This window comes from Muntiacus reevesi, chromosome 7 (genome assembly GCF_963930625.1).
Source record: "Muntiacus reevesi chromosome 7, mMunRee1.1, whole genome shotgun sequence".
NCBI classification, from domain to species: Eukaryota; Metazoa; Chordata; class Mammalia; order Artiodactyla; family Cervidae; genus Muntiacus; species Muntiacus reevesi.
Window position 1 is genome coordinate 41308713 of NC_089255.1, and position 17543 is coordinate 41326255.

General features: G+C 34.7%; 1 protein-coding gene across 4 annotated transcripts in view; it reads right to left on the bottom strand.

Annotated features, from left to right (window-relative positions):
* NEMF (nuclear export mediator factor) overlaps window positions 1-17543 on the bottom strand; it is a 50695-nt gene that overhangs the window by 24594 nt on the left and 8558 nt on the right. For all 4 annotated transcript variants that reach the window (XM_065940355.1, XM_065940354.1, XM_065940353.1 and 1 more), the window contains exons 5-16: window positions 17351-17499; window positions 16037-16104; window positions 14941-15027; window positions 13650-13723; window positions 12723-12793; window positions 12567-12642; window positions 12122-12184; window positions 10117-10194; window positions 9817-10025; window positions 9387-9578; window positions 8886-8949; window positions 4966-5054 (exon numbers count right to left, since the gene is read on the bottom strand). In XM_065940355.1, the coding sequence (XP_065796427.1) occupies window positions 4966-5054; window positions 8886-8949; window positions 9387-9578; window positions 9817-10025; window positions 10117-10194; window positions 12122-12184; window positions 12567-12642; window positions 12723-12793; window positions 13650-13723; window positions 14941-15027; window positions 16037-16104; window positions 17351-17499 (1220 nt within the window). The remainder of the gene's footprint in view (window positions 1-4965; window positions 5055-8885; window positions 8950-9386; window positions 9579-9816; window positions 10026-10116; window positions 10195-12121; window positions 12185-12566; window positions 12643-12722; window positions 12794-13649; window positions 13724-14940; window positions 15028-16036; window positions 16105-17350; window positions 17500-17543) is intronic.

The window sequence follows — 17543 nt, forward strand, 5'->3', positions numbered from 1 at the left end:
GGCATAGCCAAATAAATATATATTAAAAAAAAAAAAAGTGACAGGTTGAGCACAGGCATTAAACGAAACTCTCACATCAAATATAAAAGCAGCAGGATTCTACTCTTATTTTCTAAAATGATTTTTTATTAAGTAATACATATACATGGTTCAAAATTTAAGACTATATAGAAATGTAGATTGAGAGATCCTACATCTCTTTATCTTCTACCACTGCTACTGACCAAGGGGCCATTAGCTTCTGATGTACCCCTCTCAAGTATTTCTTTATATATAAAAAAGCTAAAATAAACTGCTTATTCTAAACCTTTTCATTTTTAGACACAACACACTGTTCTGCATCTTTTTTTCTCAAAAATATATTTTCCTCATTGCTGAATGGATGTACTATGGATTTAACCACTTCTCACTGATGGTAAAAAGGTTTGTAAAATGACATATACCCAATAAGGACAAAAAGGATGAGAAAGGTAAATTAGGGATGTATTTTGTAATCATCCTAGCAAAGGAATGCATAACTAACAGGCCAAAAAAAAGTCAACTAATCAAAAGAAAGCAATAAGGAAGACAAAAAAGAACATAGAATGACACATGACACATAGAAAGCAAACAGTAAGACAGAAGATTTAAACCAAAATATATCAGAAATTGTATTAAGTATCAACATAGTCAATTCTCTTGGAGCTTCCCTGGTGGCTCAGACAGTCAAGAATCTGCCTTCAATGAAAGAGACCTAGGCTCGATCCTCAGATTGGGCAGATACCCTGGAGAAAGGAATGGCAATCCACTCCAGTATTTTTGCCTGTAGAATTCATGGACAGAGGAGCCTGGTGGGCTATAGTCCGTGTGGTCACTAACAGTTGGACATGACTGAGTGACTAACACACACACACAGTCATTTTTCCAGGTAAAATGCAAAGACTATCAGACTGGGAAAAAAATAATATATATATACTTTAAAACATAAGGATATAAAAATGTTGAAATACAATGATGGCAAAAGATAATACCATGCAAACACAAACCAAAACCAGTTGAAACAGTCTGAACATCTCGCATAGACAGATAAAATAGATGTAAGTTAAAAAGGACATTTCATTAAAATAAAAGGCTCAATTCACTGAAAAGATAAAACAGTTCTACATTAGTAATACCTAACTAGATAGCCTTGACATATATGAAGTAAAAATGCAAAAGTAAAAGGAGCGACAATCCATAATTGTACAATATTCGACACATCTCTCAGTAATTGGAAAAACAATCATTAAAAAGAATCAAAGGTGCCAAAAATTTGAACATGATTAATAAACATGACTTGATATTTAAAGAAATGTACTCAATAACTCTAGAAAAGACATTCTTTTCAATTATACATGAAACATTTATAAATAAAGCTTGTGTATAAATAGACTGGACCAGAAAACAAGTTTCAACAAACATCAAATGTCTGAGGTACAGAATATCATCTCTATTACACAAATTAAGCTAAAAATTAGTAACAAAAATATAACCAATCCCCCTCTCAATATGTTCAGAAAGTAAGACATATACTTCTAAATAACACACGGGTGGAGAAATCACACTGGAAATGAGAATGTATCTTGACATGAAAGATAATGAAAATACTAAACAACAAAATGCTTTAGATGCAGATAAAGCCATGTTGATATAAATTTATTGCTTAAACATATTAGAAAAGAAGCTGAGGGAGGGGAAAAAAAAAGCAATGAACTAAGCTTCTGTTTCCAGAAATCAGAAAGGGAAATGCAAAAAAAAAAAAACCCATAGAAAAGCACAAAGATGAAAACAATTATTAAAATAGCACATATATAATATGGAGATCAATAGTTAAAAACTAGTTTTTTAAGGATCCTAATACTACTGAAAATCCTCTGGTCAGTTTAATTAAGAAAAAGAGAAGGCACAAATAATTCTTGAATGAAAACGGAGAAGTAATTAAAGAGTCTAGTGATGTTAGAAAGTTCAGTGGAGGGACGACCCTGATGAACTAGTGGTTAAAACTCCACGCTTTCACTAGAGGGGGCACAGGTTTGACCCCTGGCCAGAGAACTAAGATCCCACATGCCACACGGTACAGCCAAAAAAAAGAAAAGAAGGTTAAGTTGGATATTATAAACTTTTTGCCAATAAATTTCAAACTTTGGACAAAATAGACAACATCTTAGAAAAGCATTGCTAACCAAAACTAGAAAATCTGAGTGGTCCTATTATTTACTGAAGAATTTGAATCTGTAATGAAAAACTTTCCCATAAAGAAAATCTCAGATGACTTCCATCAAGGACAGTTGACAAAGGAACACTTCTCAGTTGTTTTATGAGATAATATAATCTTGTATCAATAGCTAACAAAAGCATTATGAGAAATGAAAATTACAGGTCAAGGATATTCAAGAGATGTTAGAGAGAGAGAAAAGAAAAAAGCAAAAAAATATTGAAAGCTGGAAAATAAATGGACAAGTGAGCCGACTCAAGAAGCTGAATCCTAAACTGATGGTGCAAAAAGTCAAGAAACAAATCAACTTACACTTGTGTGACCCATAAAAAGCACAAAGTACTGCTAGAAATAGGGTTTAAGATGAAGTTTAAAACGGAAAGGCTGGCTAAAAATCTGATTAAGAAGTAACAACTTCCCTAGATCTTTCCAGCTTTGAACATGGTGGTAACTATCCCTTCAACATTCTAACAGAAAAGCCAGAAATTAAATCTCTAAAAAGGGTACAAAGAGGATTCCTGGACTAGGGGAAATAAATCACAAATTATATATATTAATATGTAAAAATAGGGCAATTAAGTAAATGTATGAAATACTGGATACTAAGACTCTCTAGCTTATTATTTCCACTGGGCTCCTAAAACGGAGACAGCCAAGTCTTCACTTTACAAGCATAAGCAAAAGAAGCTTTTCTAGGAAATGAGACCAGCTGAAGAGGCAAAAAGAAGTGACAAAAAGACATTAAGAGTTGCACAGAAAATGGACAACACAGATTATTTTACAAGTCCAACAAACCACAAAGAACTTCCAATCAGCATTTTATTGTTCTACTAGAAAACATGAGCAGACAGTCAAGGATCACCAGACATTAACACAAGTGAACACTGGAGACAGAACTAAAAAAATAGAAAAAAAAAAGAAACTTGGAGAAGACAGACCTGTTAAGAAAACAATACTAAATAAAATGTAATACAGCAAAACTATTCTCAGTTATAAAGAAATGTACTGTTAAAAAACAGTAAGTTTTTTAAGTAACATTGAAATAACCAAAAATGGCTCAAAATTTAAACATGATAGGAAGAAATAGAAAATCAAAAACTTCAATGGAAGGATTGAAGATAAAGTTGAAAAAAAATCTCAGAATACACAACAAAGAGAGAGAGATGGAAAAAAACAATGCAGTAAAACTGGAGAACTGTTGAGGGAGTCCCATATGTACAAAATAAGACTTTTAGAAAGTAAGAAAAAGAACGCAAAACAAAAAACAGAGGGTGGGCCATTTTCTAAGAAAAAGTTCAAGAAAATTTCTCAGTTTCCAAATGAAAAAGGCTCACAAATTATCCAGCATAGGAAAAAAACATCCTCACCAACATATTCACTATATTCTTGTGAAATTTTGGAAAATTAAGAGAAAACAAAAAAGATCCAGAAGCTTACAGAAAGATAAAAACAAGTTTCCTATTAAAATTCAACTGTCAAATGACACCAAACTTCAAGATCAAATCTGGAAGTTAAGACAATGGAAATGCCTTTTCAAAAGTCTGAGGAAAACATTTTCAAATTAGAATTCAATACCCATCGAAACTGTTAAGGGTAAAATAATTTTTTTATACATTGGAGACCTCAAAGCTTTACCTCTTACATACCCCTTTTCATGAAGTTTCTAAACCACACAGTCCATCACCAAAGAAAAAGGAAGTTTGAGATTCAGGAGAGAGAGATTAAAGAGAACTTGCAGAATAATCATCAAAGGAAAATTAAAAATGCTTAGAGAAACCATCTAGAACAAAGTAGATCAAAAAGCTCCAGTGGAGACTTCTGCAAGGAGATGATACTGCTAAGATTTCAATTGTTTGAACATACTTGAAAGAGAATTTGAACATAATTAAGAACAAAAGAAAAAGAAAGCAAATGAAACAATACAATCATTAACTTCAGGGAAGATAAAATGCTGAGCAGGAAAGGAAAAGAAAGCAGAATACTATATGATCCAGCTGTGACTACAATTTAAATATCCATATACTCTTAATCGGAGAAGGCAATGGCAACCCACTCCACTACTCTTGCCTGGAAAATCCCATGGACGGAGGAGCCTGGTTAGGCTGCCGTCTATGGGGTTGCACAGAGTCGGACATGACTGAAGCAACTTGGCAGCAAAACTCTTAATACAGAATATCAATCTTGACAAAATTATGCTATAACTATATTGAGAAGCTAGGTGATGTGTGTGTATGTAATGGAGCACAAATGAAAAGAATAAAATCTTCATCTTTCCATAACGGGAAGTTATTAATAGAGTGTAAAACAGAAAAATTAGGCAGCAATATATTACTAAGAGAAACGGAAGTACGCAGCAAAACAATCAGCTAAAAGAACTAAAAGTTTCCTTGGGAGAGGAGGCAATAGGAGCAGGGAGAGACTTCCCTGGTGGTCCAGCAGTAAAGACTCCACCTTGCAATGTAGGTGACATGGCTTTAATCCCTGCTCAGGGAACTGAGATCCCACATGCCATGGAGGAACGAAGTCCATGGGCGACAACTAGAGAGCCCACATGCCGCAACTATTAGAGCCTGCCCTCTCGGGAGCCCGCATGCTACAACTATGAGACCACTAGCTGCAAAAGTTTGCAGGGTCAGTGGTTTTTAACAGGCTTTGTAGAACTGCTTGCTTTTCTAAACAATGTGCATGTAGAAGCTTGATAAAAACAAAATATTTTAAAAACGAACACTTACCAATATACTTTTCTTGCTTTTTGAATAGAGGTAACTGTTTGGACTTCTTTTAAGGTTTGCTTTGTTTTCTTTTCTGCTGATTTGAATGCCTATTTATAAGAAAAGAGTTTTTAAGTAATTTGTTGAAAAATTTATTTAAATAATACCAAGTAATGATAGGGCAAGAAAGTTTAAATGCCACAAAATGACGCAATCTATATATTAATACACACAACATGTACATGAAAGTAATGAAAGAAACTTTGCCTTAAATATTAAAATGATTTTAAACAAATATCTGCCTAAGACCTATCAAAAAAAGGGGGGGGGGGGGTTTCAAACAGTTCATTTGTTTGCCAGATAATCAGTGCAACCATACAGTAGATTTGGGGCTAGATGTCAGAGACACAACAATGAATAAGTCACTGGGGTCTAGGAGAAGAGATATATAAATACATAATTATTCAAATAAACATGGTAAATGCTACAAAGGATGCTGCAAGAGTATAACAAGGGAACCTAGATTTATAATTGATTATGGTGAAAGGTATTTCTGAGGAAATGGCACTTAGGCTGAAGCCTGAAGGATTAATGGAATTACCAAAGCAAAGAATAAAAAGATAAGGAAAAGGGCAGCTTGACCAGCAAGTATGATCACACGGTAAAGTGTCAAAAAATGAGGGCGGAGAGGAAGATAGAACTAAGTCATGAAGGCCATCCATTTAACAGATTTTAGTGTGACTAGGTTCCAAGCAATATTCTAGGGACTGGGACACAGCAATGAATAAAACAGATAAAGATCCCATGTTCATGCAATCTACATTCTAGAGAGAAGACAGATAATCATATGTTGGGGTGTATGTTTTTAAACAAGAAAAACAAAGAGTCAAGAGAAATTGAGGGCAGTCATATTTTTACTGAGAGTGATCCAAAAAGGCCTTTCTGATAAAGACTTATTTAAGTAGACACATGAATAAAGAGGGGGATCCAACCACGAAAAATCTGAGGGAAGAACATTCTTGGAAGAAATAGCAGCAAGTGCAAAGGCCCTGAGAAAGTAGTATGGGCCACTGTTGTAGAACAGCTTAAGATCCCACTGTAGTTGGAAAGAATATGTAACTGTGTGGTGCAGTTGCCAAATCATGTCCAACTTTTGTTGACCCCATGGACTACAGCCCACCAGGCTCTTTTGTCTGCGGGATTCTTCAGGCAAGAATACTGAAGTGGGTTGCCATTTCTTTCTCGAGGGGAACTCCCCAACCAGGGATCAAACTCTAGTCTCCAGCACTGCAGGTGGAGTCTTCACTGACTGAGCCACCAGGGAAGCCCCACGTAACAGGATAGGTGATGTGATCAAAGGAAGTAGACTGTGTAGGACCTGATGGGCCAGAAGGGCTTTACAGTGTCTTAAATAAGACAGGAAGAAACTGGAAGATTCTGAACAGAGAATAATCACTTCATTTTTATTTAAAAGGACTTACTGAATATGAGAAAAGTCTAAGATGACACCAATATTTTTAACTTGAGCAAAGGGGAAATTACTGAGATAGAGAACTCCGGGGAAGACAGGCTTAGGGGAGAAAATAAATACTGGAAATACACACATTTTAAGCAAAATTAAATTTGAAAGGTATTTCTGAATTTGAAAATCTCATTTAAAAATAGAAGAAATAATTCAGTTCAATTCAGTTCAGTCGCTCAGTCGTATCTGACTCTTTGCGATCCCATGAATCACAGCATGCCAGGCCTCCCTGTCCATCACCAACTCCCGGGGTCCACCCAAACCCACGTCCATTGTGTCAGTGATGCCATCCAACCATCTCATCCTCTGTTGTCCCATTCTCCTCCTGCCCTCAATCCTTCCCAGCATCAGGGTCTTTTCAAATGAGTCAGCTCTCTGTATCAGGTGGCCAAAGTATTGGAGTTTCAATTCAACATCAGTCCTTCCAACGAACACCCAGGACTGATCTCCTTTAGGATGGACTGGTTGGATCTCCTTCCAGTCCAAGGGACTCTCAAGAGTCTTCTCCAACACCACAGTTCAAGAGCATCATCAATTCTGTATATGGCTGATTCATGTCAATGTATGACAAAAACCACTACAACATTGTAAAGTAATTAGCCTCCAACTAATAAAAATAAATGAAAAAAAAAAAAAGATCATCAATTCTTCAGCGCTCAGCTTTCTTTATAGTCCAACTCTCACATCCATACAAGACCACTGAAAAAACCATAGCCTTGACTAGACAGACCTTTGTTGGCAAAGTCATGTCTCTGCTTTTTAATAGGCTGTCAGGGTTGGTCATAACTTTCCTTCCAAGGAGCATCTTTTAATTTCATGGCTGCAGTCACCATCTGCAGTGATTTTGGAGCCCAGAAAAATAAAGTAAGTCACTGTTCCCACTGTTCCCCCATCTATCTGCTATGAAGTGATGGGACCAGATGCCATGATCTTAGTATTCTGAATGTTGAGCTTTAAGCCAACTTTTTCACTCTCCTCTTTCTCTCTCATCAAGAGGCTCTTTAGTTCTTCTTCACTTTCTGACGTAAGGGTGGTGTCACCTGCGTATCTGAGGTTATTGATATTTCTCCTGGCAATCTTGATTCTAGTTTGTGATTCCTCCAGCCCAGCGTTTCTCATGATGTACTCTGCATATAAGTTAAATAAGCAGGGTGACAATATACAGGCTTGAAATACTCTTTTTCCTATTGGGAACCAGTCTGTTGTTCCATGTCCAGTTCTAACTGTTGCTTCCTGACCTGCATACAGGTTTCTCAAGAGGCAGGTCAAGTGGTCTGGTATTCCCACCTCTCTCAGAATTTTCCACAGTTTATTGTGATCCACACAGTCAAAGGTTTTGGCATAGTTAATAAAGTAGAAATAGATGTTTTTCTGGAACTCTCTTGCTTTTTTGACGATCCAGCAGATGTTGGCAATTTGATCTCTGGTTCCTCTGCTTTTTCTAAAACCAGCTTGAACATCTGGAAGTTCATGATTCAAGTATTGCTGCAGCCTGGCTTGGAGAATTTTGAGCATTACTTTACTAGTGTGTGAGATGAGTGCAGTCGTGTGGTAGTTTGAGCATTCTTTGGCATTGCCTTTCTTTGGGATTGGAATGAAAACTAACCTTTTCCAGTCCTGTGGCCACTGCTGAGTTTTCCAAATTTGCTGACATATTGAATGCAGCACTTTCATAGCATCATCTTTTAGGATTTGAAATAGCTCAACTAGAATTCCATCACCTCCACTAGCTTTATTTGTAGTGACGCTTCCTAAGGCCCGCCTGACTTCACATTCCAGGATGTCCAGCCCTAGGTGAGGGTGAGTAATCACACCTTCATGATTATCTGGGTCGTGAAGATCTTTTTTTTTACAGTTCTTCTGTGTATTCTTGCCACCTCTTCTTAATATCTTCTGCTTCTGTTAGGTCCATACCATTTCTGTCCTTTATTGAGCCCATCTTTGCACGAAATGGTCCCTTGGTATCTCTAATTTTCTTGAAGAGATCTCTAGTCTTTCCCATTCTGTTGTTTTACTCTATTTCTTTGCACTGATCGCTGAGGAAGGCTTTCTTATCTCTCCTTGCTATTCTTTGGAATTCTGCATTCAAATGGGTGTATCTTTCCCTTTTGCCTCTCTTCTTTTCACAGCTATTTGTAAGTCCTCCTCAGACAGCCATTTCACTTTTTTGCATTTCTTTTTCTTGGGGATGGTCTTGCTCCCTGTCTCCTATACAATGTCACTAACCTCCATCCATAGTTCATCAGGCACTCTATCAGATCTAGTCCCTTAAATCTATTTCTCACTTCCACTGTATAGTCATAAGGGATTTGACAGAGATCATTCTGTCATTTTTGAGATTACAAAGAAATAATTAAGTCCATTAAATTAATAAGGCAGAGAAAAACAATGAACGTTTACTCTAAAACATATTAAGTACCTTCTCAGCAGCTTCAACAGTCTTCTGCGTTTTCTTAGCAGCGTATCTCTTGTGATCATAATACCTAGAAAAATATATCTCTTAATCTTAGATAAAATCTTTACACTTTAGTTTTCCATTTACATTATTCCTAATTTTACAGACTCTCAAACAATTAAGAACAAGTTTTGCACATTATGTAACTTTGTTTTGTATGTTGTATATGAAAAAGTTAAATAATGCACAAGGTTTTAAAATATTTTCTGAAAAGTATTTCACCCCAAAGTATATATAGTCAAAATAATACTTCTTATCCATAATACCCTAACAGATTTATTGCAGGTAATATTTTACCTAAAACTTATACTTATGGGAATTCCCTGGCAGTCCAGTGGTTAGGAATCCGTGTTTTCACTGCAAGGGACATAGGTTTGATCCCTGGTGTTCAGGGAACTAAAGTCTCGCATGCCTTACAACACAGCCAAAAAATAAATTTAATTTATACTTAAATTTGTGACTTACTTTTTGGCATTGGCATATGCTGACAAGCTGAGATCAACATCAACAAGCAATGGCCTGTTTTTCTGAGGCTTCTGCAGTTGCTTATTCTTTTGCTTTTTCTTTTTTCCTTTTGGCGGTTCGGTCTCATTTTTCTCAGTACTGACGTCACCATCAACATCGTCATCTTCCTCCTCTGATAACAAGTATGGATTTCTATTAAAAATATTCAATAGTATTTCACTAACGTCAATGACATCACTTTCTTATTTTCAATTTTTTTCTCAATGAAATTATAAATGGTCTACAGTACTTAAAAAGTTGCATTATTTTAATGTAAATTAATGTTTCCCAGTATTTTCAAAGAAAAGTTTTCAAATAAAGTTTTAATGAATACAGTGAAAAATTAAACAGCGAAATAAACATTAACTGCTTAACTAAGAATCAAACTTACCTTAGCAGCATTGTTACATGGTTTGTCTGTAGTTTTAATTCTTTGATTGCATTTGCAACAGGGTCTCCTTGAGCCTGGGCTTCTTTCACAATTAACCCAATTTCCGTCCAATCTATCTGGTTGGCTAAAGCACTTCGAACAACCTGAATGGCTCTGTCAACTATTTGTAAGTTCATTTCTATAAGTTCTCCTTTAAGTTTGTCTATTTCCTTAAGAAATAAGCCAAAAAAACATTTGTTTCAATGCCAGTTGAAGTTCCCATTTCTGAAAAAGCATCTGAAAGAAAGCTAAACATGGTACCTGAGCCTGCTGAAGAGCTTCTAATCTGTTTTCGTGATCCTTTCGGACATTATCTAATTTCTTCAATGCTTGTTTTTCCTTTTGTTGACAAAACAGAATTTTTAAAAATCAGATTTATTCTACCATCTGTACCTTCTCTCTTACCTCCTGAGACTCACTCTACCACCCCTACTTCTGCCTCCTCAATGTTGTTACTAGCCGGCTGAAGCTCCCTGTAGTCCACCTCCCCAGGTCTATCCTACCCCAAAGTGTTTCATGCTCCAAAATTACCTCTCCTGACCATCTACCTCCCATTCCCTACATAGTATTTAAGATATGCCCCTAATGCCCTTGTGTTATTCAAGGCAGAATTCAAGACATTTTTCCCTATGACATAAATGTAAAGTTTGGGGGAATGCATCCTTAGCATGAGTTCCTAAAATAGCTTCTTTTTATTTTATTGCTGTTTTTAATTTCTCTTATTTGTATCTATTCTTTTTCCTAAATTTATTACACAAAGGCTCATGGTAGTTATCTGACCTTTTATATAGTTAGTACTCAGTATCTGCAGATACAAAACCTATAGATACGGGAGGCCGACTATATTCATTGTACTATACCATTTTGTAAAAATCCTTGGATTTTGGTACCCACAGAGGCTCCTGGAACAATCCACTGCAGGCAGTGAGGGATGACTGTGTAGCATTTTATCACCTGGAACTTACATTTTAAGTTCCACACAACTTACTGATATGGGAGCTAATTTTTCACAATAGTCAGAGCATTACCACTAAATGAATATGAGCATGCTGGATGTAATATTAAAAATACTTAAATTGTAAGAATGGTGACTCTTAAAAGAATGTACAACAATTGCTAACATAATCCTTGAGTATTCTGATGCACATAAAAATATGGGATTCAATGTTACCCTTAAACATGTTTACTTGATAAAGTGCTGCCACCAGGTGGCAATCATACTGTGTAACTGGTAACCCTGCTTTGAAATTCTGATTTTTACTAATTTTTTTAAAAAAACAACTGAGGGTGGGGAGGACACGGGCATTCACGTAAAGTTTTTGCACACATATTTTAAGATTTTATGAATATTTTTAAAAATCAAATCTCCTTGAACTCAAGAGTGACTGTGGCCATTTTCTAAAACTTCTCTGCAGTGAGAGCCCCTTAAACATGGTCAGATGTGCTGGGAAAACACAGCGTATTAAACCTTCCTTGCGGAGTCACGATACACACAAACTATATAAAGGTCTGGTTCAAAAGACCACTTTAAAACACGTGCTGAAAACACTTCCCTCTCCTTCGGGCCGGGGTTTCCCTGGTAGTTCAGATGGTAAAGAATACGCCTGCAATGCGGGAGACCTGGGTTTGATCTGTGGGTTGGGAAGATCCCCTGGAGCAGGGCATGGCAACCCACTCCAGTATTCTTGCCTGGAGAGCTCCATGGACAGAGAAGCCTGGCAGGCTACAGTCCATGGAGTTGCAAAGAGTTGGTTATAACTGAGCAACTTTCACTTCACTTTCACTCCTTTGGCCCATTTAAAAATCTCCTCCTTGAAACACTATTCCTTTTATAGCAAAGTTTGAGAAGCTCTGGATAGTTGTAATAAAGCAAATCATACTAGGGAATAAATAACAGGCCTCCTTGTCACTGTATTTTCTGGTTTAGAGAGTATCTGATACTCTAATAGAGCAAATGAGTGGGGTTTTTGTCTGTTTAACACTGGTTCCCAAAAGCAAAAAACAAAACAAAAAAAACACACCGGTTCTCCTGGACCTTTATCAATATCCCAAGAGATCAGGGCATTCCCATACTACTTCTAAAAGGTTACCCATTTCTGTATGAGAGTATCACCTACCCAGCAAACCACACTTAAGGCCTTTATATTAAATAAATTTAATATAATAAATTATATTAAATATCATGCTATTTATATTATATTAAAGCGTGGTTTTTATATAAACCACACTTAAGGTTTAATATAAATGTTTTTAAATAATACCATACCTGTTGTAAAGCTTTTAAATCTATTTTCTGACCTTCTATCTTGGAATAAAATTCATCTACGGCCTTATCAAAAAAAGAAAAAGACAATCAACCAGCTGAAAAAAAAACCCAAAAATATGGTCTCTGCATCAACTTTCATACACACAATTTTAGAGTTCATTTTGTTTCATAACACCACTCAAAGAACTTGAGCAGATTTCCAGTAAATGTATTATACAGCTAAACAGTCAAGAATCAAATTAAGTTCAGATCTTTGGTCCTTCATCTTAAAATAAAGTGGCAACAAACTTTTCCAACAGTCTGTATCTGTGACCTCACTGATTTTTAATGTCCAGATTTATAGTGATTATAAAGCAAAAATATTTTCAATTTCTCAAAGGAAGCTGGATTAATCTAACAATTCATATCATGCTAACTGGTCAAAAAACAGAATCAGAAAACCCACCTTGTCAAATGATTCAAATTCTATATATGGACATTGTGAATGTTGAGAAAACAAGAAAGGATGAAATTCCTCATACCTGTAAAACATATTTACTATATCACATTCAAGAACATTAATAAACACCCAAACCAAACAGATCCATGCCTACACACTTACGTGAGTATGTCTTCAGTTGGCTTATCTACCTCCAGGCTTGGTTTTACTTCTCTTTTCTGAATGATATACCCCTACAAAAATCCAACATTAAAACCAATTTCTATTTATAATTAACAAAGATTTACTTTCCTTGAATGATATTGACTTTATTAGCCTATAAAATTATTCTAGTTAAAAATAATCAGTAGGATTTGTCTATTGATTGCATCACTTCTCAAAATGATGTTTTTAAGGATTAGTAAGAATCATTAGAACCTACTAATTCTAATTCACATGGACAAGAGAAAAACAGGGAATAAAGAAAATGAATATTAATGATTTGATAAAGTAGTGGGATTATATATATGCGTTTTGCTCTTTTCTTCCATTTTTCAGATGTTCTGCAATTTAAAAGAGCCAAAAGCACTTTACTTTCAGCAGAAAAAGTCTTTGGTTCACACTGCTGGTAGGAAATTTTAGTTCATTTTAATAACTGGGTGAAGGGTATATTTAGATTGAATTTAGCTATAATAATCAGAACTTTCCCTAAACTTTTTTGTAAGTGAAGTTATACTTGGACTAGGAAAGAAAAACAAGATATGAGGTAATTCAGCAGATATTTAATAATCAAAAAGATGTAAATTTTTGGAAAGTGAAGGCAAATTAAAATGTGCTTTTCTATCTAAAAATCAACCTAAGAGGAAATTATCTTCAAATTCCTCAAACTTCTGGGAGTGCTGATACTGACCCAGTACTTTGTAGAAGATTTAAGGAACAGAACAAAAATCAGAAACCAACAGCAATTAAAAAAAAAAACCACCTTAGAATAAGCATATTACAGGTGTTAAATTTCCAAATTACAACAAAAAATTTACATATACCGATCCTTCAATGAAAATTCTAATATCTAAGCCACAACAATATATAGCAAGTATTATGTGGCACTACCTTTCCATTGAAGTTGGATGTTGTTTTCATATACTCTTCTGCTTTCTGTAGACAAACAAGTACTTTTTCAATATCTAATAGGGAAATAAGAAAGGAAAGTGAGTACCAATCAATTGTCCATTAGCTATTACCAAACATCTATGCAGAAAATAGAAAGTGCTTATGAAATAATAAAGTTATTTAAGAAAATTAGTTATTTCATGCTTATAATCAATGTATTAAATAAGAATATATCTTGGTCAGCTTGTTGTCCCAACAGCTTTTATTGAATCCATCTTTCCCCTCATGATCTAAAAGGTACCTCTGTTCACATGCTAAAGTCTCACATATATTTGGGCTTGTTTCTGAATTCTTTATGCTGTGTATTCCTTCTTCCAAAACTTAATTACTACAGTTTCATAATGCATTTTAATCTATGAAAAGATTATTTTCTATCATTACTATTATTTTCCAGAGTTTTCCTGAACATTTATATATGCTTTTTATTGCACATATCAGATTCATTCTAAAAAGGAAGTGCAATACCAAAATTAGCAATACCACCTGTTGGCATTTTGAACAGGACTGCACTGAATTCATATACTCCAGAAACTAAATCATTCATTTCAAACATTCAGTTTATATTTTTAAATTCACAAAAAAATTTGACAGCATAAAAATGATCCCTAAACCTTAAGAAATAATATATAATCCCAAAATATTAATAGCAAAAATGATTTTTTTTTAAATTTTACATGAGAATCTGCAGATAAAAACTTGTTTCAAAGACCAAAACATCCATTTTCCTTATATTTCCTATAATTTTTTATTATTCTAATCTGGAAGTTAATTTAGGTTTAATTAATCTAGAAAGTGAATTTAAGTAGTTACAAAAGCCTAATTCATTATGTAGTCACAGCAAGCACTTACAGAGTTAAAATCCATAAACAATGCTACTTCTAGAAACACCTCAGGTGCTGAGTCTGAAGGTGAATAATTCAACTCCTTCAAGCCTCCAGAGATTGTCTCAAGTGCAGTAACCCCTTCAAAAATTTAGGAGGAAGGAGGAAGAGTATTTCATAATTGAAAGGTAATAGGGTAGGTCAAGAGATTAAACTGCATGTTACTAGGGATAAAATGTCACATTACAGTACAAAGTCAGGAATATCATATGGATAGAATACTCATAGGTCAAATTGTTTTTAAGTTTAAAACTACGCACTCACTGATTACTTTTCCCAGAAATAATTTTCACAGGTTTAAAAAAATGAAATAAATAAAAATGGGCAAAACTTGTAGCATGCACGTATACCTTTACTTTCAAATTTTTCATCCACTTTGACATTGGCAGGGAATCCAGTTTCTATAAGACAATGCTCAATGAGAGCTGGCCCATAGGCTATAAAAGCAAAGGATATTATTTGTAGTATTTTCCTATAAAATTTCACATTCAAAATATAATACTAATGTATATCCCAATATAAGTCATCTACTCAATAGCAGTAACCAGTGAAAATAACAACTGGTTTATTTATTTTGAAATGTTATCAGAAATAGCAGTTATTAGAAATTACTTATAAAAATTTGAGACAATAAACCTGAGGAAGTCAGTGCAAAAGTTACAAGAATTTAATGGAATTTAGCCACATATAAAAAGGATTATAAACCAGGGATGTAAGGTTGGTTTAGCATCCAAAAACTGGTTAATGTAATATATCACATTAACAGAGTAAAAAATTTTCTATTGAAAAATCCAAACTTACAAATTTCACATGTTATACTAACTAATGGAAAGTTTTCAAAATAACTTCTTAATGCATTCTAATTTCATAGGAGAGGAAGAGTAACTCCCTTAGTAATCAATGGTACCTGTCTTCTCATATGTCCTTTTCAGATTCCCTAATACAGAGATAAGTGATGACTTTTCTCAAGTATAAAAGTTTATTGGAAAATCTTTATGCTGGTTATCAACAGTACCAGGCAGACCCTGGAATGCTCTGAGACTCACCAATAAAAATCAAAAAGCAAAAACAAAGAAAACCCAGCCAAGCTAAGTGGGTTATTAAACCAAAAAGCTTATGACATTGAAAAAACCAACTGATTTCTTAGAAAACTATAGCTAGCAATCAAGTACTAGATAACATACTATTAGTTTATATAACTGTATTGCTGTTAAATAAGATCTAAAAAGTAATGGTCAAAGTTCATACAGTATAACATATTTCTCTTTCTTTGAAAATAAACCTCTATTTAAAGATCATTTTAAACTCCTTCCTACATTTATCAAGTTGTTCTAATTTTCTACTAGATTTAAATGTCTACTACAACTAGATCTGAAGGTGTTAAACATATTCCTGAAAACCATATTATTTTACAAACACTTTGTTGCTCTATGTAGGATTACTCACGAAGTAATGGGTTAAGAACTCTCTTCAATAGTTCACCCTTAGGTGCACTGGCTAGTATTTCAGTCAATCTGTGAAACAAAATTAACACACCCCTTACTATCTTATATTTAATAGATCTTACAGAAATATTCACAATACTTTGACACGCATCTATTTACCTGATCTTCAAAATATCCTAAAGTATAAGAGGAGTTAGTTTACTCTATAGGTAAAACCAAAGCGGTGGGGGGGAGTCATAAAAGCAACTTATCTAAGGTTACTAGGTTCCTGAACAGCAGGCTGAGACTCAAAACCAACTTTTCCAAAGAAACCCAATACTTTTTCAACTAAGTCATACTGCTTGTCATCAGTGTGCTCATATGACATGAAAAGACACTGTTTTATGCAATAGTTGAATGTAGTTTGTGGAGATTGGTGTTTCCATCTTTTTAAAAAAATTTTTATTAGAGTATAGTTGATTTAGTGTTAGTTTCAGGCGTACAGTAAAGTGAATCAGTTATACCTACACATATATCCACTCTTTCTTTTAGATTCTTTTCCCACATAGGTCACTACACAGTAGAATTCCCTGTGCTTTTTACATGTTATTGGCTATCTATTTTGTACATAGTAGTGTGTACATGTCAATTCCAATCTCCGAATTTATTCCTCCCTGTTAATATACCTTAACACCTGAAATGGCTTTACCTAATTAAGCATTTAGAAAGAACTCAAGGACGCTGTGGGCCATTACAACCCCCTAATCAGCATCAACTTCATCTACTAACTCCTTAGAAATATAAATTCCCAGGACCTACACCAGAAATACTTAAATCAACAACTAGAGGGGGAGTTGCATGGAGTCTGTATTTTACCAAGCCCTCTAGGTGATCCTGACGCATGCTAAACTTTGAAAACCACTGTTGTAGCCTTAGTCAGCAGTCTTCCAGTCAGAAGATTATAGCTGCAGTCAGAACCTTATCCCACCATATTCCTATTTCTTTTAGCTAAACCAGAATTTCTATCTCCTTTCACACTCTGCCAAGATATCCATTGTCTTCTTAAAGAACAGCTAATAAGTCCCCTCACTTCACCAAGAAATTATAAACATCTGAAGTAACAGCAAACTTAAGATTAAAGAATATACACTTGCTAGTCCCAAATAAGGCTTAACTGCTTACATTCAAGTGCACATTTATATAATTCAAGCAGACCTAATTTATTTTACGCAAGTAAACAGATTATTTCCTTATGTGACAGTGCTTTCATATCCTGATGTATAATCCTTTACTATCTAATACAGTATGAAATGAGTTAATAAACAAAACATGTTACCTTTCCAAGGTAAGCAATGGTTCAGCAGCTCTAGCATGATCAATTGGATAGCGTTCACGAACAGCAAATTTAACATCATCAGACTCATCAGTTCGAAATCTTAGGATATTTAAAATTAGGTACTCATAATCCGTAAGAACAATGTTCCCCTGTAATAGAATAAAATATAATGTTTTTCCTAAATCATTCTTAA